The following is a 21,207-nucleotide window of genomic DNA, read 5'->3' as shown; positions in this document are numbered from 1 at the left end:
TTCTGAAGTGCAGAGATACTGAGAAGCTGCCCACAAAGGGGCCTAAGGCTTCCAGAGAGCAGAAAGGGAATGTGGACAATTGGTTTGTACCCAAAAAGCAGATTATTCTTGATGATTAAGAGCACTTTGTTTAAATCAGGATGTTGTGAAGAGAATGAATGAAATCCAAGCAAGAGAGAGACCAGCTTAGACTAGAAGGCATAAGGGTGATAAAAGTATCCATAATATTCAGTTTTGGATTTCCTTTCCTTGTATAACATGTGGAGGTGGCCACAAAGGCCTGTGCCAGAATTCATAACACACACCAGAGTTGGGAAGAAAAATATGAGAAATCAATGGTCACATCTAGTCTGAATTGTACCAGCTGGGCAGACTTCTAGCTTATTATCCTTATAGAAGGGGATCTGCACTGGCAAAGGCAATGACATACCTAATGCCTCTAAGAGATTTTCAATTCTCCAAGATTAGTATTGACATATTCCCTAAAGCAGAATATACTGCTCTACTATACTGGGCCCATAATAAATGTTTGCTGAATAAACAGATTCAATTAATAGCATATATAAGTGATACTTTATATAGAGCTATTTGGTAGGGTTATATTATATCTTTTAAAGGCCAAGACGGTTCAGAGCAAACAACCCCTAAAAAGTCTTGAAACCATGATTACAATCATTTCACTATAAGAATTAATCTCAATATACAATATTAATTATCAAAGCATGTAATATGTTACCAAAATCTTTAGAATACTTCTAAACATAAGTGAAAGCCTCCATATAGTCTCATTAAACTTGAAGAAAAACAGACTTGATTAAATGATTGTCCTTAATCTGCCATTTATTAACTGTGTGATCCTAAAAAATCAACTTGACCTCACTAAGATTCAGTTTCTTTATCCGTACATTAGACATACACTATTACTTTCAAGGACCAGCAAATGAGCCACTTTCTATAAGAAGATTTCTTTGCTTTATAACTGTTCTCCAACAAGCAATTTCTTCCTCCTGAAACATTTGTGGAGCATATTGTCTGGATTTCTCCTCTGCCCTTATCACCATGTATCATAAATATTTGGTTATAATTACAATTTCCCCCAACTTAAAAAAAATCACAAACTACTTTAAATTAGGAATGACAATATCTTTTTATCTCCTGTCCCAGTGCAGATCTTTGTAAACAGTGGTTAGCTAACAGTTGTTGAAAGAAAGTTAGGCTATAAGCAATGAGATATTAAAAAAGAAGAAATTAAGAGAATCAATATAGAAAAAGAGTAAACAAGAATTATCACTTTTTGTAGATGGCAATATGTTTTGCTAAGAGGACAATATTCAATCAAAAATTAATTGAAACAATAATTTCAGTAAAATAGCAGGCTATAAAAAAATGCACAAAAATCAAAATAAATGATGAAGTACTCTTCCCACCCTTTAGCAAAGAGGCGATAAACTAGAAGAGTGGAGTCAAGCTCAAATAGAAATAGGGGTCATGGGAGCAGCTAGATGGCACAGTGGATAGAGCACTGGCCCTAAAGTCAGGAGGATCTGAGTTCAAATTTGACCTCAGACACTTAGTACTTCCTAGCTGTATGACTTGGGCAAGTCACTTGATAACCCCAACTGCCTCAGCAAAAAAAAAAAAAGTAGGAGTCATTGATGTTGTACATAGGAATCCTTAGGAATCTCTATTAACTTAGTTTTTAAAAGGAATATTTAAAAAAAAAAAAGGAAGCTACATATGCCTATGTGCCCAATAAAGGTGTATTTGGGATTCCTCAAAGACTAGCCTGGTCTTTAATCAGTAGCCAACCAGGATTAAGGCAATGTATTTGTGAAAGTATTTTGTAAAAACAGGAAGATTGTTTTTAATATGTAAAATACAAATAATTTAGCAATTATCATTGATAAACTATGCTAAATATTTCACAGAGCAAATTTTCTCTGAAAGCCTTTCAGTATCTTTTCCCTCTCTCTCCTCCTTCCCTCTAGCCTCAAAAGAAAAAAGGTCCCCCATTCATTGCCTATGCCATTGCCTCCAGCATAGCTCCTTTAAATCCATCCTTTATTACCCACCTCCCAAAAGTTTTGTTCTAGAAGGCAACCCCATCTCACTCATCTGTCCACAAACATGTTCAGGTCTTCCCAATCCTAGAAAATAATGGTAATAATCTTTCTTTTGACCCTTCTTATATTATTTAACCATCATTCCCATTCTCCCTTTTAAGGCCAAACTTCTCAAAAACTTGAATGGTAATGGAAAAGGGAGAAATTTCAGAGTTTCTGTCACTGACACCATCAACTGGTCTCTTATGCTGGAAAAGCTGGTGATAACTTTGACTCTTTCTCTTTCCATTCCCTTCCCACATCCAAAAAAACTGCAAAATGCTGTTGGAACTCTCTCCACATTATATCTTCTATCTGGCTCCTTTCTTTCTATGCCCATTTTCACCATTATATCTTTCTTGGGTAACTATGGTCTGTAGGACAAAAACAGCTCATATTTAAACACTGTATTAATATTTACAAAATATTTTTCTCACAAAAACTTCATGAGTTGGTAGGCTCATATAATATCCTCTCCATTTTACAGATAAGAAAATTGAGGTGAAGAAATGTTTTATGACTTGCCCTATGGTCACATAGTTGCAATAAGAAAGGGAATTTGAACCCAGGTCTTCCCCAATAGCTACACACAGTATGCATTCAACTGATGCATGTTGAAGGAACAAGGGAAGGAGAAGACAAATTTGTGTAGCCTTGGGTCAAGTCCAAAACCTGATTTACCCATAGAAGGGTATTTCACCCTAAGCTCTGACACACAGCACCCACGTAAAAGCACTTGGCACAGCCCAACCAGGCAGTTCCTTTCCCCTCTGAGAGATGAGGTCAGACCTTTCTCGGCTTTGATTTCTTCCTATATAAAAGGAAGGTTTTGAACTGTTTCTTCTGGCTCTACAATTCTGGGATTCTATGGCTCTATGAAAAAGGAAAAATGGAAGAGCTATCAGGAAATCCCCATTTACTTGGTGGGGATGCAATAGTGTAAAACAGGTCAAGCTGAGCACCAAGTTGTGTTTGCCTTGTTAGCAGTCCCTTTCTCTTCAGCACATGGGATGATCAGACCCATGCAGAGGCATTACAAAACCAAGAAAGAGCACAAAGTAACCTCACTCCAGGAGAGAGCTTCATTTACATTTTCCTCTTACTGAGGTCTTTTACTCATGGCTGAGAGGGTTGCTATGTTCCCAAAACACCTTAGCCTGCTGTCATGGTTCTCAAGAAGGTATTTCCAATGTTTCCTTCAAGTAGGACCCGAAACGAGCTACTTCTCTAACAGAGAGCCAAAGGTTACAGACTGCTCATTTCCAAAGTATTATGACTCTCCAAATGCAAGAAGTAAAGAGCCATGTCTGTGCCTGCTTTTAGAAACCTGTCTTTAGTCAAGAAACTTTAGCCAAATGAACTTTCATCAAAAAAAGAAGAAATCCCTGAACAGAGTCTCCTAGTATTCTAGAAATATTTCTATAAAGATGTCTGAAGTCCCCAATGGGCCTGTAGTTTCCTAAGGACAAGGACCCTCACTAATATTTCTTTTTCCCATACAGTGTCCAAGCAGAACATGGGACTGATGATCAGACGACCCGGGTTAAGGGAATGTGACCTTGTACAAGTCATTTAACTATTCTGAGTTTCAGTTTCCTGGTGTGGAACAGAAGGGTAATCTGCCCTATCTGCCTCACAGGGTGCCTACGTGTGAGGTATAACGAGCTTGGTAGAAATATACTACGTGTTCAGTCAAAACTAGTGCATATTAAAAAAAAATCTTAAACTCAGCCAGGTGAAGAACACAAATGACCCAATAGATCCTGACCCTTATTAGCAGTGTGGCCTCACACACAGGTCATCGATGCAGAGGTGAGGGGACCTCAGCAGGTATCCATCGAACCCGCCTCATTTTGCCCAATTATCAGATAGGTAGGAAACAACTCTCCTAGAACTTGAAACTAGGTCCTAAGATTACAAACTCACCATTCCCTCCACTTATACTCTCTCAGGGTAATTTTCTTTTCTTTTTAGGGGAGAAGTGATGTGCCCAAGATCATACAATTCATTATCTGTCTGAGGCCAGATTTGAATTCAGTCCTCCTGACCCCAAGGCTGACCCACTTGGCCGCCCCATTGTCTGTCTTGTGTACCTGCTCTATCAGGTCCTGTCTCCAGGTCCTGCTTACCCCGATCCCCATGGCCGGAATGGCCTTCTACCTCCTCATTCTTATCTGCAGAAGTTCCTCCCTTCCTTTAAGGCCATTATGATGTTACCACCTGCAGCAAGCCTTAAGTAGCGGGAAAGAGGGAAAAAAAGCACAATCTAAATTTTCAGTTCCTTCACTGTGATTCTATACAAAGTTGTGTTGATACTAAAAGATTGTTGCTAATATTTATGTTAGACAAAAAATTATTAAAAATGTGACAAATCTCTTTTCAACAACAAGGTGATTCAGGCAAATTCTAATAGGTTTGTGATGGAGAGAGCCATCTGCACCCAGAGAGGGGGCTGTGAGGATCTGAATATGGATCACAACATAACATTTTCACCTTTTGTTATTGTTGTTGTTGTTGTTTTTTGTTTGCTTTTTTTTCTTTCTCATTTTTTTCCTTTTTGATCTGATCTGCAGCAGGATAAATGTAGAAATATATTTAGAAGAATTGCACATGTTTAACATTTATTAGATTACCTGCTGTCTAGGGAAGGGGGAAAGTAGGAAAAAAGGGAGAAAAATTTGGAACACAAGGTTTTTGCAGTGATGAATGTTAAATACTACCTTTGCATATATTTTGAAAAATAAAAAGCTATTTATTACAAATAAAAATAAATAAATAATAAAAGGATGTGTAGAGGGCTGAAATTCTTGAATCATTGCACTGAGGTCAGTTCAAGCACTTAGGGCTAATTACTGATTGGACAATACTCTATGGGCATATGCTTGGAAAATGGTCCTTCCCACTATCCTGTGTTGGCTCAATGATTGGTGTATACAGAGGATTGTAGGAGGGAGTAGGGCATAGAGTAAGACAAGCCAGAGTCACTCTTTGCGGTAGACGAAGAAGAAGGCGGTGGAGGAGATTCTGCTTCCATCCTGTTCAATCTTGTGTCTAAAGACCAAGAATAAAGACTAAGGATTTTTGCTTATTCTGACTCCGGCTGATTCTGGGGTGTCCTGGATGCTAGCACAGTCGTCACAGGATGTGCCAAAAAAGTAAAAGTCCAGGGGGTAAAAATAAGTGAATGAATAAATGAAAGCTTAGGAACAGGGATCTCTAAGCCCAAACAAGGACTTTTTTTAAAATGGACTCTCAGGTCTTGTCATCTACCCTGTCACTGTCTCTTAAGACCCACCTGGCCTCCATCTTGTTTTAAAATATATGTCATAAATATTCTATTCTAATTATAGAATGTGAGCTCCCTGAAATCAGGGGCTATTTTGATTTTCTATTTTATTAGTGCTATATGCAAGATGAGCATTTAATAAATTCATTCCACTTTATGTTCATGAAAAGTCAAAGAAAATTATGTTCTCCAATCCCATTTTTACCTGGAGCTTCATAAAAATATCAAAATGTAATAATTTACCAAAAAACCAAATTATACCAAATATATGTAATATAAAATGATTTTAGATCTGTAATAGCAGAGTATGATAGAAAGATGGGTCCTGAACTAGAATCCTAGCTCTGGCCTTTCTTCTTCCCTATGTGAGTAATCTCTTTGGGTCTCAGTTTCCTCATCTACAGAACAAGGGGGGTTGGATCACATGACTCCTAAGGCCAAATACAACTCTAAAGCCTATAAGTCACAGTTCCTAAGTAATGGGCACTTAACCATAAAGTACTGCAAATAGTTTAGTTCATCTAAATATATTCGGTTTGGGGTTTTCTCTTTCTTTTCATTAAAAAAAAAACCATGCCTCCATAATTTCAGGAAACATTACTTTTATAAGCTATTATATTCAACATCATTGAATATATGCAGTGAGATAGGTTACATAGCAAAACAAGTTTTGTGCAGGGAATTAAAACAGCTTATTTCCCGTCACATTTAGGAGCTCTTGAACCTCTACCTTCCCCTGATGAAGAGATGGGGGGACAGTGGGAGCAACTAAATAGCTCAGTATATAGAGCTTTGGGTCTGGAGTTAGGAAGACTGAGTTCAAATTCAGCCTCAGACATTAGATGTTCAAAACCTAGGTAAATCACTTAAACTCTTTCTGTCCCAGTTTCTTCATCTGTAAAATGGGCACAATAATGGCACCTACCTTGCAGGGTTGTGGTGTGGTTCAAATGAAATATTTAAAAGTACTTAGCACAGTGCTTAACACTCAGAAGACAATAAATGTTTGCTTCCTTCCTTCCTTACCTCCCTGAGCCTTTATTTCCTCTATGAAATGAAGGTTTGCCTTTAGCTGATCTTCTATAGGCCCTATTCCTAAATGTTACTTGGCTTTAAAATGTGCTATAGGTCATTTCAATAGATTTGTCTTCTTAAAGGTTGAGTTTATTGGCTGGATGAATGTGGAAAGCAGCCCTAGAGGATGCCAGGTAACAAGGGAGAAAAAGTCTAAGAAAATAAACTGGTCCCAAACTATCCACAAAGCAGATATAATTAAGAATAGGCTATATTGGCTAAGTATAAAATTAAGTTTTTGTGTATGTATGCACAATTAAACTGGACTGAAAACTGTTAGTATATCAGTGATACAGTTTTAAACATGTAATGTATAAATGTATATGGCATGATGTATTTTTATCTTACAGAATAAGTCAACTGTATATTTTTCTCATAATAAACAGTTGTATGAAATTGTTTCCTGAATATTTTTCTTCTCTCAACATGCTACCAGGATTTTTTTTTCCTGTCCTGTATAATTGTACCCAATGTTAGCAAAAATATATAATTTTTAAATATTTTTTTGAAATATACAGAGTGCTATGGGTTTTGGAATTTGTGGGAACAGATTTAGAGGATCAGCATTTACAAATAGAATGTTTTACATCTATTAAAAAAAGAAGAAGAATGGGTTGTATTTGCCAACAAAATTTTCCAGTAGCATGTACACACTTTGAGAATAAGGACTTCTCATTTGGTGATTTTACCTCCAGAAGCTCCTAGTGCTTAAACATAGCAGGTTCATAATAATTACTGCTGGATTAGACGGGGATTGATTTTAAAGGCTAGCATGATAATGCTGAAATAGTCCTTATGACATCATTTGGCCCAAAGCCTTCATTTTTAAAGAGGGAAACTGACCCAGGGAAAAGAAATGACATGCCTAAGGTCAGCGTCAGTAACAAAATCTAAGGTAGCAAAGGTGACAAGCACATTGTAATCTTTAAAGTTCTAGACAAATATAACTTGTTAGAACCATTTTCAGATGTACATACTAATGTTTTGGGTAGAGATCTCATCTATGTAGTTTTATGTGCATATCTGCATATCCCAGAAGTTATCTACTTTGGAAAAATACCTAAGTCCTCCCCTGCTGATGCATGCAACTACAAAGGCTGTTAAATCTCTCTAATGAGTTATTATTTTGAATTCTAAAAACTAAAGGTTCAAACAATGCATCATTTTGCCACTAAATGAGAAAGAAAAAATAATTTTGGACCCTAAAACAAAATCATCTTCAGAATTACTTGCCAGTTATATAGTAATTACCAGTAATAGTTTGAAGTTGATTTATTATTGCTTATTATTAGGGAAAGGTTGAGCATAACAATAAATATTTTAACTGGTCCTCTCTGCCTCCAGTGTTTCCCTAATTCATCTAAGTCCAGAGCTGCGAGATGAAATTTTTCTTCTGCATAGACTGGATCATATACTTTCTCTACTCAAAACTCATAGCCTCCCTAGTAATTACCAAATAAAACACCAAATCAATCAGCCTGGCCTTGAAGGGTCTCAAAATTTGACAACATTTTATCCTTCCCAGTTTATTTCCCGATTGCTTCTCCAGCCCAGTCTACATTCAGTTCTGTCTCTGGTACATATCACATAATTTTCCACTTCTACACATTTGCTCACGCTATTACCCATACCTAGGAGGTTCCCAGCCAGCCCTGTGTGCCTGCTGACATATATCTACCCATCAGAAAGACCTAAGTTTAAATCCAGCCTCAAATATTTACTAGCTCTATGACAATGGGCAAATCATGTGACCTCTTCTCAGCTTCAATCTTTCACTATAAAATGCAAATATTAAGAAGACCAACTTCACTCAGCTCTAAAAATCAAGTAAAATAATATGTAAGATGCTTTGCAAACTTTATAAATATAATATAAATATTAGCTATCATTTTTCAAATAAGTAACTTAAAACCATTCTCTCCATGAAGCCTTCCTATATCTCTCCAATGAGAGAGAATCTTTTCTTCCTCAGAATTGTAAAGTGTAAAAAATGGTAACTTCTAAGGCAGATGTCCGGCATTCATTTTCTACCTCTTCATGCTTCCTGTGGGTATGACCTTAGAAAAGTCATGCAATTTCTCAAGCCTCAGTTTCCTTATCTGTAAGATAAGAGTGTTGCATTAGACAGTGTGAGGTCCCTCTTCCAGATCTAGAGCTATCATCATCAAAATCTCTTATTCCATTCTTTATGAATTATCATATCTTATCTTGTATAATATCTTATTCTATTCTTTACTACCAAATAATCACGGAACATTCATTCCCCTAGCAAATTCTTCCTAGTAGATTAAAAACTTGAGGACAGGGAGTGTGGTTCTGTGGGGGGAAAAAAAACACACAAGTTTTTTAATTAGAAGATTCAAAAGTTCAAGTCTGCTTCCAATACTTAAAAGTTTTATGATTTCGAGCAAGTCACTTACTTAACCTTGATAAGTCTCAATTCTATAGCCCTGATGCATATATATATATATACACATATATACATATATACACACACACATATATATGCATGCATATATAGACACATAATTATATAACTAGGACAATGATCATAGCAACCACATTTCTCAGGGAGAGCATGAAGTAAACATTTCAATGGAAAAGGGAGTTATCATTCTGTCTCCCAAAACACCAAGCATAGGGCTCTACAAGTACAAGGTACTTAATAAATGATTGCTAACAATGAGCACATTTTGATTCAAATGAAAAACCTTTTGTCACTTTGTTCATTTCTGAACATATACAATAAAAATGCAAACCTTCACGATATTGCTAATTTTTACATTCTAAACTGTAAATGTGAAGTCAATGGCTGAGCACTTAAGCAAGAATAAAAATGATTTGATTCCAGGGTGCTTATTTCCTTTTCTTTACACCCCTCACCATTTTTCCCCTCCATTTGAGCTCTAATCAACAACCACTTCACATTTAACATTTCATGAAATAAAGCAATTTAAGCAATCAAGTCCAGAGCAATGTTTTCCTTCATATGTCTCTTTCACTCCCATGCTTCCAATACTCTCTCCTTTCCTCCATCATTGCTTCTCAGTCAGGAAAAACCTGCCATTGAGCTTTAAAATCCCATCCTAGACTCAATTAGAAAGGAAGCTTTCATTCCTTAGGCTTATTATGTGACTGAGCCTCAAAATATTAGTTAACCAGCTTGTTCATATCTGATCATGTGAATCTCTTTAGGAGAAAATTCAATCTATAGAAATACAGAATCATTATCTTACAGTTTATAAAGCAAAGGAGAAAAGGGAGGATCAAATAAAAAGAAATGTATCGGTAGAACATTTTTTCTATGATGAATATTTATTACATTTCCATATTTCACATCTCTCTGTTTACATAAAGCAGCCAGGCTGGGTCACATCTCTGTATTAGTATGAGATATAATGATGGACTTAATTGCCCTGAAAACTGAGACACCAATAAATGGAGTCTTCAAGCAATCAATTTGAAGAAGAAAAAAAAAAAAAAAAAAAAAAGGCCTGAGCCTTTTATGCAGGCAAGATTCCTGCACTCAGAAATAAAGCCAGCTTCATATTTTTCAACCTTATCCATATATCAGGCAAAGGTGGTTCATATCCATAACCTCAATATCATCCAATCGATTAAAATTCTAATCCCCAAGGCTATTTTTGTTTTTTTTTTTAAGGAGGTGGGGGGGTCAAGAGTAAGCAGACATTATCACACAGAATAAAAATTCATCATACTACATTCCATCTTCATTTTTCCACCACTAACCTTGGTAGCACTGGCTTTGTTAAACTTTCCCATTCCAATCTGAAGGAATCTCAGAAGAGAACCTCTAATTTCACCCTCAGTGTGTATCAAGATACAGAGAGTCAATTACTGAACTTGAATAAAATCCAAAAAAATGATAGAAACTTAATACTATATAGCTTAACTCTTCTAAAAAACTGAACCTTCTGAAAGGATCTTTTTCTATTTCAAGGTGTCCTCAGTAAATGCCCTCTAACATAACCAACCCCTAGCCTGCTCTGTATGTGCTTCTGATGTCCACTAGCAGGAATTCCAATATTTCCTCTCCAAGGGGAGTGGGGGGTGGAGGGGAGGGGAGCAGCTCTTGCCTACATTCCTTCTACCTCGATTTCCCGTAACACCAACACTCTAATTTAACCTTAGATCTACCCCATCTGCTCAGATGGTCCAAATCCCAACTTGCTCATACAAAAATCTGGGGGGTTTCTTGCTACTTCTGCAACATCCACTCACCAATCTCCTCCAATCTCCTTTTGAGCTCCTTTTTGGGTTATGCTCTATGATTCCTTTTCTCCCAGCGGTTACCGCAACGAAAGCTATTTCCTGAACGTCCTTACAGTCTACCTGGTGTTCCAGGTGCCTTCTCCCCTAACCAACTCCTTGTCAAATCTCTCCTCTTCCCTCCCGTCTCTCCTGGATCTCCCCACTCTCTCTCCCAGATGATCGCAACTATTTTCCCCACACAGCTCCCTCCAACCTCTTAGAGTTCGCACATCCCTTTCTGCCGATCCCAAGTCCCCTAATTTTCTTCCCCTTGCTGACTTTCCCTCTCATTCCCCCTTCCCAGCTTGTTCACCACCACCAGCACCCCACTTCTGTCTCCCCCTTCGTGCTCCAACTTCCCCATCCCCTTCCGCAGGTGCCCCCTCCCTCGAATTCCTCAATCCCTTCTCTCTTCATCCCGTCTCTGCCTTTCTCAGCTACCCCACCTCCTTTCTACCAGTTCTCCACCATTCCTCATTGCCCCCCCCATCTCTGCGTGACTCCCGGCTCCCCCTCCCCAAACCATCTCCCCCCTCTATGCATTTCCTTCATCCTTCAGCCGTCTCGCGGGTGGCCAGCCCCCGCTCTCCTACCCAGCTTCTCCCCCCACCTCCCACCCCCATTCCCTCCTCCTGTCTGGCTCCTCTTCTTCTCCCGCTAACTCCTCATTCTCTGCTCAGCTCCATCACTGCCTCCTCTTCTCCGAACCGCTCCCCCCCCCCGCCCCAAACTCCTCCATCCCCATGCTCGCGGGCAGCAGCGGCACCTTCCCTCCCCTCGTACCTCCCGCTGGGGCAGGGGAGGGGGTCTGCGGCCCCGGGAGGGAGGAGAGGGGCGGGGAGGCTGGCGCGGGGGCGCGCGGGGGCTCGCGGATGGCGCAGGCCGGGCCGGGATGGCGGAGAGAGCTCGTCCTCACCAGAGGGTAGCAGCGGGAGAAGGCGGCGGCTATGCCCTGGTCTCCCCCGGCGGCGGCGGCGGCGGCGTGCCCGGTCACTCGGCCGGTGTCCGTGGCGGCTGCGCGCTGCGGGGCCTGGGCGCGGGGCTCGGGCTCGGGCTCGGGCTCCGGCTCTCACACACCAGACCGTCCGCAGCGGCAGCACCAGCGGCAGCGGCAGCAGCAGCACCAGCCGAGCCCGACGGGTGGGGGGAGGGGACACACGGGGGAGGGGAGGAGGCGGAGGCGGGGGCGGGGGCGGGGGAGGACCCGGCGCGCGGCCGCCAACACGTCCCTCCTCTCGGTTCCTGATTGGGGCGGAGGCAGAGGATGAGAAGGAGGGACTACAATGCCTAGCATGCTTCATAACCGCGCCGGAGCCTACAAGTCCCAATGTGCACCGTACTCCGAGCCTCGATGACTCATCTTTACTCCCTTCTCCCTGCTCCAAAGGTGTGAGTCGCGCGCCACCTCCAGACCCACTGCTGCCACCACGGTCTCAGACTCCAGAAACTCAGCTTCCAAGACCGCGACTGCCACCTTTCCTTTCCTTGCTCACATTACCCAAACTATAGCTTTCCGAAGAGGGGACCGGGGGTGGGGGGGGGGGGTTTAGACGGACTGCGAAGAGCGTCCAGCCCCAGGGCACCCTGGGAATTGTAGTCCAGTATCTCAGGCGCGGTTATACCTCCATGTTGAAAAAAAATTAAAATTCAGAGTTAAAAAAAAAGAAGAAGAAGAAAGGAAGGAAGGAAAAATGCCGCAGTCTCCCTCCATTGACTGCATTTTATATTAGCTGAGCAGCAGATAGTATGCGCAGCAACAGAGAGTAAGCATAGGGAATTGGTGCCCATACACTCTGCCCTCGGACCAAATCATCCACGCAACCCTCCTAGTCTCCGTGACCTATCCCCAAGGTCATTGCCGTGGCCGGGAGAACAAGATGTACTGGCTGACAAAGTTCTCCCTTGGGGGCCCAGAACAGCTTAAAAATAAAAAACCCTTGGATGGTTGCCATGAAAACCCTTCCGAGGGTTGGCATTTCAACCCCAGTGGGAACCTTGAAGTCGTGTTCTCATGCCCTCAGAATTAATAAAGCCTTACTCCAACCTCCCTCTCAGCGCAGAGATGAAATCAACTCAGAAGAGATGTACATTTCAAACATTCAATTTCAATGGTTAGGTAATAGTTCCCGTGAACAGATCTGGGGGACATGATGGATTGTAAACTCAATGTGCGTCAACACTTGGAAATGACAGCTGAAAAAAGTGAGATTGTAGCCTGCACATTGAGACGTGAGAAGGACTAGGGAGGTCACATCTCCCTTTCAGATGCATCGTCCCGACCACAACTAGAATCCGGTGTTCCAGCTGGAAATTGTCTAGAGGACAGATTAGTAGTATAAAGGAGAGGACTGGAGGCTGTGCTACAGTAGTTTCAACTGAAGGAACCAGGGCTTTTGCCCTGAAAAAAAGACCTGGGGAGACTTTGGGAGTTTCCCTAACTAGATCCATCAATGGTTGATGCTTTCAGACTTCTCCTACGTAACTGGGAGAATGTTTTTTAAAGCAACATTCTGGACTTTAAGAGGGAACATCATGTTCTCCAGGCCATGGCAATGACTTTAGAGCTAGGTCATAGAGAATCACTCTTTTCTTCAAATCACCATTTAAGTACCACTTTTTGCATGAAGTTTTTCATGATTCCTTTCTTGTTTTCTCCCTTTCAAACAACATTGTATTTAAGTACTATATCACTTCAATCCAGTGACACTGACTTTCTGGCTGTACCATGAACAAGACACTCCATTTCTTGGGTTCAAACATTTCCTCTAGCTGCCCCTCATACTTAGAATGGTCTCTCTCTTCATATCTGCTTAATGCCTTCCCTGGCTCCCTTTAAGTCTCAACTAAAATCACATCTGCAGAAAAATCTTTGTTCAATCCCTCTAAATTCTAGTGCCTTCCTCCTATAAAATAGTTCCTATTTGTTCATTGTATAGCTTGTTTATACATATTTGTTTGCTGATTACCTCTCGATTAAACTGAGTTTGTTGAGCACAGGAACTTTCTTTTGCCTTTCTTTATCTCAAGTGCTTAGTGGCACACATAGTGGCACACAGCAGGCATTTAATAAATGCTTATTCATTGACTGAGCCTCTCACGAATTTATTATTGTTATTATTATTATTATTTGCTGAGGCAATTGACTTGCCCAGGGTCACACAGCTAGGAAGTATCTGAGCTAGATTTGAACTCAGGTCCTCCTGAGCCACCTAGTTGCCCCTCTCTCAGTAGTTATTTACCTTTCTCCCTTTAGAATGTAAATTCCTTAAGATTGTTTCCTATGAATTTGAATTTCTCAGAATCTATCACAGTGCCAGGTATATTATAAGTGCTTAATAAATGCTTTTTAATTGATTGATTGACTTGCTCACTATCTTCAAGTGTTTGAAGAGCTGTTCTATGAAAGAGGGGATAGACTCTTGTTTAACCAAAGCACAGAATTAAGAAACAGATCTGTTTGTTTCAAGGGAGAACATGACAATTAGAACTGTCCAAAAATGGGATGGGTAACCTTCAGAGACAGAATCAGTTTCTAAGTGGAAGCTGAATGACACTTAGCTATTTTGTAGAAGCTATTGGTGAATGGAGGGCTGGCTACAAATCCTTCCCTCTAGCATTGCCCCCAAAGTAGTTGGTGCTGGATTTGTTGTTGTTCAGTCATTTTTCAGGTATGTTTTTGTGATTCCATTTAGAGTTTTTGGTCAAAGATACTGGAATGGTTTGCCATTTCCTTCTCCAGCTCATTTTGCAGATAAGGAAGCTAAGGCAAAGAGGATTAAGGGACTTGTCCAGGGTTGCACAACTATTAGGTATCTAAGAGACCAGTGCTTTATCCACTGTGCCACCTAGGTGCTCCTAGTTGGTGCTAGATTCCCTTTCCTTAAATATTTGAGGAAGCAATCCCAATAAATCTAAATACACACACACACACACACACACACACACACACACACACGCACACACACACATATCTGACAGCTTCTGGTATTTACAAGAGAACTACTACTTAGGAAGACTGTATCAGGGTTTCACAAGGCTCCCAAACTATAGGAAGCTCAGTGGGTACTACACATCCCAGATGCTGGGAAAGAGTGTACATCAAACTATGATATATCTAGAGTAATTGAGGAGAGAGATTCATAAGATATACAGGAAAGTGGTCCATCTTGAAGATTTGGAAATGTGTTCCATCAGCTGGGGGATGGTGGAACCAATTGTTGTATAGAGATGTGATTAAATATTACCAAACCATAAAAAATATCAAATATAAGGAATTCAGAAAAAAATTGTATAGCATATGAACTGTTACAGAAACAAGCAGAACAAGGAAATTAATTTACACAGTGGTACAATAATGTAAAGGAAACAACTCTGAAAGACTTCCAAATTGTAATCACCACAATGAGCAATCATAACTTTCGAAAATTGTCATCCTCCTCTTGGCATAGAGGTGATGGAATAAAGGTGCAGAATGTAAGATATGTTTTCAGATATGCCATTGTGTTGATTTGCCTTATTTGACTACATATTTGGAACAAGGGAGGACTTCTATTGGTGAGGAGACTGCCTGAGTTAGTGAAAAGTGATAAGATTCTCCCAAAAAGGCACCACTTTTTAAAGAAAAGTATACAGGGGGAAAAATTTCAGAAAGGGATAAAATGAAACAGTTTTGTTAATTTATCTTATTTAAATTTACATAAAAAATAAACTGTATATGAAATGATACCCATCATTTCATATACAGTCCTTATTTGTGTTGTCTGTGTATTGAAATGCTCAAGTTAATTGGTAATTAGTAAGCTTATAAGAGGGGATAAGGAATAGAAACTGACCATGTGATTTCAGAAATATAGGAAATTCATGAATGAAAATTCCTTTAACAGTGCAGGTAACTTCTCTGCAACTTTTGTTGGTTTTTGTTGTCATTATTTTAATTCTGGATTTAAAAAACATTAAATAAAATGGGTATTTTCAAATTCATAATATAATAAAATAAGAGGATTGTATATGAAGCTTTGGATCTCTTGATTTTCTTTATAATGTAATATAGTAATACATTTAATATATTAATCATGAAAACTGTCCTACTTGTAATTCTGGCCTTCTTTCCATTTTTTTCTGTTCATTCTTTTAAAGATGTTTCAATGATCCTGAATTGATATATGCTCAAACAATATTAAAAGACAATTTTCAGAGAAGAAATCTAAGCTATCAATAGTCATATGGAAAAAGTGATCCAAATTACAAATAATCAAAGAAAGTTAATTAAAACAACTCTAAGGTGCCACCTCACATCCATTAGATTGGCAAAAAAAAAAAAAAAAAAAGACAAATGTTGAAGAGGATGTGGGAAAACAGGTACTTTAATGGTGGAGCTGTAAAGTGATCGAGCTATTCTGGAAAACAACTTGGAATTATACTCCAAAAGGTATTAAATTGTGTATACCCTCTGACCAGCAATACTGCTGCTAACTTTATACCCAAACGAAATCTTTTTTAAAAGAGAGGAAAAAGCAGGATGATTTCAGCAAGGCCTGGAGAGACTTACATGAACTGATGCTGAGTGAAATGAGCAGGACCAGGAGATCATTATATACTTCAACAACAATACTATATGATGATCAAGTCTGATGGATGTGGCCCTCTTCAACAATGAGATGAACCAAATCAGTTTCAATGGAGCAGTAATGAGCTGAATCAGCTACACCCAGCGAAAGAACTCTGGGAGATGACTATGAACCACTACATAGAATTCCCAATTCCTCTATTTTTATCTGCCTGCATTTTTTATTTCCTTCATGGATTAATTGTATATTATTTCAAAGTCTGATTCTTTTTGTACAGCAAAATAACTGTATGGACATGTATACATATATTGTATTTAACATATACTTTAACGTATTTAACATGTATTGGCCAACCTGCCATCTGGGGGAAGGGGTAGGGAGAAAGAAGGGAAAAATTGGAACAAAAGGTTTTGCAATTGTCAATGCTGTAAAATTATAACATATATCTTGTAAGTAAAAAGCTATAATTAAAAAACAGGAAAAAATATCCCATGCACAAAAATATCTGTAGCAACTTTTTCTATGGTAGCAAAGAAATGAAAACTGAGGGGTTGCTTATCAATTAGAAAATGTTTGAACAAGTTACGGTGAGTATTATGGAACACTATTTTGTCATAAGAAATGATAAAGGAAATTATTTTAGACAAGCATGGGATAACTTGGGTAAACTGATGCAAAATGAAGTAAAACAAGGAGTACAATTTGTATGATAATATTATTGTAAAGAGAATCAACTTTGAAAGATTTAGTAACTCTGATGAATTCTAATTCATGATGAAATATACTATATGACTATACATATTTTAATGGGTTTAGTTTTTCTTGCCTTCTCAGATTCCTTGTGCATACTGCACCAGCAATCAGTACCTATAACCAGTGAAAAGAATACAGCTACCATACAAATCATAGTCATCATGAGAACAAAAGCTCATTGTGTGGATATGGATGATTCCCAAGCCATATCTACACAGTTCTAGAAGATGTTCAGGAAACTAGAGGCATGGGTGCATGTGCACCCAAGGAGACAGCTTTGAGGTTCTAGCTCCAGGGACAACAGGATTCTAAGTAATATATGTAGCAATTAAAACCATGTTCCACAAAGGGCTAGAGACAGGCTTATGGAGCCAGGTAGGCACAGGCCCTTCTCCTCAGAGTGCAGCCCAAGCTTTATGAGCAGGTAGCATCTGACTTTAAGGTAGTTACATTGCCTAGGTCCCTACTAAGGATAATTCCAGAAACCAAAAGCCACAGGATCAGATATTCCAATCTTCAGCACCTTTAGGTACTTGTTGGAGAATGTCTGAGACCTTCCACACCATATGGAATGGGGACAGGCAGGGATATATTAAATGCAGCAAAATAGTTGTGGAGTTGGCAGGTCCTGAGCCCCTTATAATAATTCTTTATAGTAGATGGCATCTTCTTCTGTTAGCTCATATTTTCAGCCTTAGTTACTGTGCCAAGAGGAGTCTCTCTCTCCTGATATCCTTTTGCATGGAGTGGTCAGCCTTTCTTGTTAGTGACCTGGGTTTCTCTAGGTCTATGCTAAAAGCACTGGAAGATGTTAAGCTTTCTTGGATCTTCAAGATACAGAGCACTGGATCTTTAGGAGTCACTATGGGATCTTAGGACAGAATATTAGGGATTTCAAATCTGAAATTTCAATCTCAGTTCTGCCATGCTCGCACTATTCACTGATGGTCCTGGCTCCTGAAATCCAGGCTGTGGGTTTCTAGCCTTGGGGATTTCTCATGGGAGCCCCCTGCTCTCCTTGCAGACACAGAGCCTTTGGGGCTACAGATATTTCTAGTCATATTGGAAGATTTTTGCCTGCATTGGTGTTGACTTTCTGCTGTGCTGCCTTTCTTGTTGTGTAGGCTTCTGTCTAACTTTTTGTGCCATTCTGAGGTGAGTAAAGTGGTTTCCCATTGGATTTCTTGGTCATTATTTCATCAATATTTCATGCTATTTCTAGGTTTTATTATACCAGAGTTTACTACCTCCTCCTCAGGATTCTAGGAGTACCCTGAGAAGTCAAGGGTATCTCCTCTCTATTGTTCTTCTGGTCTTTTGAACCTCATAATATCAGAGTTTCCAATACTTTCAATTAAAACAGAAAAGTAAAAATACACCTCATAAAGAAGAGCATTGTGTCCCACCAGATGCAATTAGCAAAGAAGTCAAACCAGGAACCCTAGAAAAGAACAGTCCAGGAGAATGTCTGATACTTTAGTCAGATGTCTTTTGAAGGTATCCCCAGTTCTGCATGTAGCCAATAAAAAAGCTTTCTCCTAAGTACATGATTAGCCAAGCAAAACCAATTATAGAATGTCTACACATGCTCCAAAGTCTCCTCAAGGCAATTCTATTATACACCATCAAAACTATCCTAGAAGCCTAAATTCTTCCATGTGGAGAGTATTAAACTGTAAGCTCCTTGGGGAAAGCTTTTATCATAGTGTCTGGCACATAGTAGGTGCCTAATAAAATAATCTGATTGATTGAAAGAATACCATCAGAAGTATCCGTATATGTGCCAGTCCTGCCCCCCCATTAGACATTCTTTTACAGTTTGTCATTACAGTCCATGAATCTCAATTCTGAAAAATCTCTCAGAGAATAAAAAAATCTTTTCTTCTTTCAACTAAACTGACAAATCTGTCTTTAAATCACTGTAATGACCCATTACTATTTATCTCTTCTCTCTCCCTGAATTTGGTACCACATCAAAGGAGGCGCTGTACTCTATGAGCAAAAACAATATTTCAGTAGCTCAAAAGAAATATTAGATGGCTCAGATTTGGAAAAATCTCCGTCCCAAATATTTATATGGATTATTTGTGCCCAACTTGTGGCAGAGTCTTCATATTGATCTGATCAGCCATGGTGAGATACAGTGTACATGGACCCCGACATCTTGAGTCCTCTTCCAATATAAAGGACAACCATAGTTACCTCCAACTCAAATCAACATTTTCAACTGAGTTCAGGGATTCAGAGAGAAACCTTCACTTTCTACCTCAATATCTCTCCCCTCTCCCCAAGGCAGCTAGACAGAAGTAGTATTCAAATTACCTTGAGCTGTTTCCCAAAATAGCTAGAATGGAGGGTGAGGTACCAGTCCCTCTCCATACACTGGGGAGGGAGAGAGTTGTCCCTGCTGCACAATTATAGAATGAGAAGAGTTATAGAATCCTAGAATCTCAGAACTGGAAGGGATACCAGGCAACCCTACTTGATGCTCCAAATTCTCTCTGCAGTGTTGCTAAGGTCATCCAACCTCCTCTAGAACATCTCTGGTGACAGGAAGCTTAGTGCTTCTGGAAGAAAATATTTTTCATCTTGGGAGGACGTTCAATGTTAGGAAGTTCTGTTTGTCTAGGATTCCATTTGCCCTAGCTCTACTCCTTATAGGAGCAAAAGAAGTTTAATCATTCTTCTATATGACAGTTCTTTGAATATGTGAAGACAAAAATCATGTCCTCCCTTAATCTTCTCTTTTCCAGTTTAGATATTTCTGGTTCTTCCAATTGATCACCCTATGGCATGGCCTACTATCCTTGGCAATCTGAGACAGATTCTCAGTGTCACTTTCGTTCCTAAAATCTGGCACCCATATCATAATAATAGCTCACCTTTCTATGGTGCTTAAGAGTCTACAAACGACTTTCCTCACAACAATTCAAATAACATAATCTCTATTTTGCAGAAAAAGCAGCTGAAGCCCAAAGAAGTTAAATGATTTGCTCAGGATTACTTAGCTGGAAAGTAAAATGAGAAGACTGATCTCATTGAAGCTTAGGGTCTCTTACAAAACTCTAAATCCATTATCTTCAGTATCACAAATAAGACTCATTTCTAATTTATCCTCTGTGACTATCTCTTTTTTGACTATAGTTGTTTGCCTGTTGTCTCCCCTCCTTCCCCCCTGAGCTGTGCTCATATTGGTCTGATCAACCAGTTAGACACAATGTCTAACCCACGTCCTTGAAAGCAAAGACTAGTTAGTTTTGGGGGGTGGAGAGATTTTTGGTGTTTTGTCTTATTTTTTTTTTTGTCTTTCTTTGTAACCCCAGGGCTTAGAACAAATCCTGGAACGTAGTAGGTTCTTATGAACTTGATCTGATTTGGCCCAATGTTGCCCGCTTCCAGATCCAGCTCTCTTCCAGCTGCTTTTACAATCCCTGTCTCAGAGCTATTCATATCTATAAATGTGGGATAAAAATCTCTGAAGCATTAAAAGGAGGTTGTGTGGTGTGCTGTAGGGAAAATCACTTGACTTAAAAAGGCCTGGGTTTGCATCCCAAATGCTATTGACTCAAGCCATAAACATAAGCAAATGATAACATATCTGAGTCAAAGCTTGTTTCAAGGTTCCTTTGAGTGAACAGATATTAAATGAAGGGTTTGTAGTAACCAGCTTAACTTCCTGCCCCATAATCCTCCCAGCTGTGTGTGTGTGTGTGTGTGTGTGTGTGTGTGTGTGTGAATTAAATCTCACCTGGTACAACAACTTTCATTTTACAAAGGAAAAAACTAAAACTGAGAAAGGGAAAAGAGGTTTCCCAATTCACCTAGCAAGTCAGTGGTAGGAACTTGAATCCAGAGGCAAACGTGCTACCCTGCCCTGCCCACCAACATCTCTTCCAGCAAAAATCATTGAACCAGGTAAAATCATTAAACTTGGATTAACCAAATATTTGTTAAATGCTACTATGGGCAGGGAGACGCTAACCTTGGTACTGGTACTGGGGACATGGAAATGAAAAACAACAGTTTATGCCTTCTAAGGAGCTTTCGTTCTGGTGGGGAGGGATGAGGTGGAGGGAGTGGAAGCAGGGAATCCAATGAGGATTCTTAGAGGTTAGAAAGTTATAATGTGAGATAGGAAAAGAAGAAATTCCAG

The 21,207-nt window shown here is 39.5% G+C and overlaps 1 protein-coding gene across 8 annotated transcripts in view; it reads right to left on the bottom strand.

The window, feature by feature from the left end:
• The window catches only part of FAM168A (family with sequence similarity 168 member A), a 218,280-nt gene extending 198,821 nt beyond the window's left edge, over positions 1–19,459 (bottom strand). For 2 of the 8 annotated variants that reach the window (XM_051987150.1, XM_051987156.1), the window contains exon 1: positions 19,377–19,455. In XM_051987150.1, coding sequence (XP_051843110.1) covers positions 19,377–19,433 — 57 coding nt within the window. In that variant the 5' untranslated portion in view covers positions 19,434–19,455. Of the gene's footprint in view, positions 1–11,517; positions 11,618–11,650; positions 11,769–19,376 lie in introns of those variants that run through there. The other 6 variants (XM_051987152.1, XM_051987153.1, XM_051987155.1 and 3 more) reach the window with 6 other exon arrangements.
• Between the last annotated feature and the right edge of the window lie 1,748 nt (positions 19,460–21,207).

Source organism: Antechinus flavipes, chromosome 3 (assembly GCF_016432865.1).
Source record: "Antechinus flavipes isolate AdamAnt ecotype Samford, QLD, Australia chromosome 3, AdamAnt_v2, whole genome shotgun sequence".
Classification (NCBI taxonomy): domain Eukaryota; kingdom Metazoa; phylum Chordata; class Mammalia; order Dasyuromorphia; family Dasyuridae; genus Antechinus; species Antechinus flavipes.
Note: the sequence above shows the minus strand (reverse complement) of the source record. Positions and strands in the feature narration are given on the sequence as shown.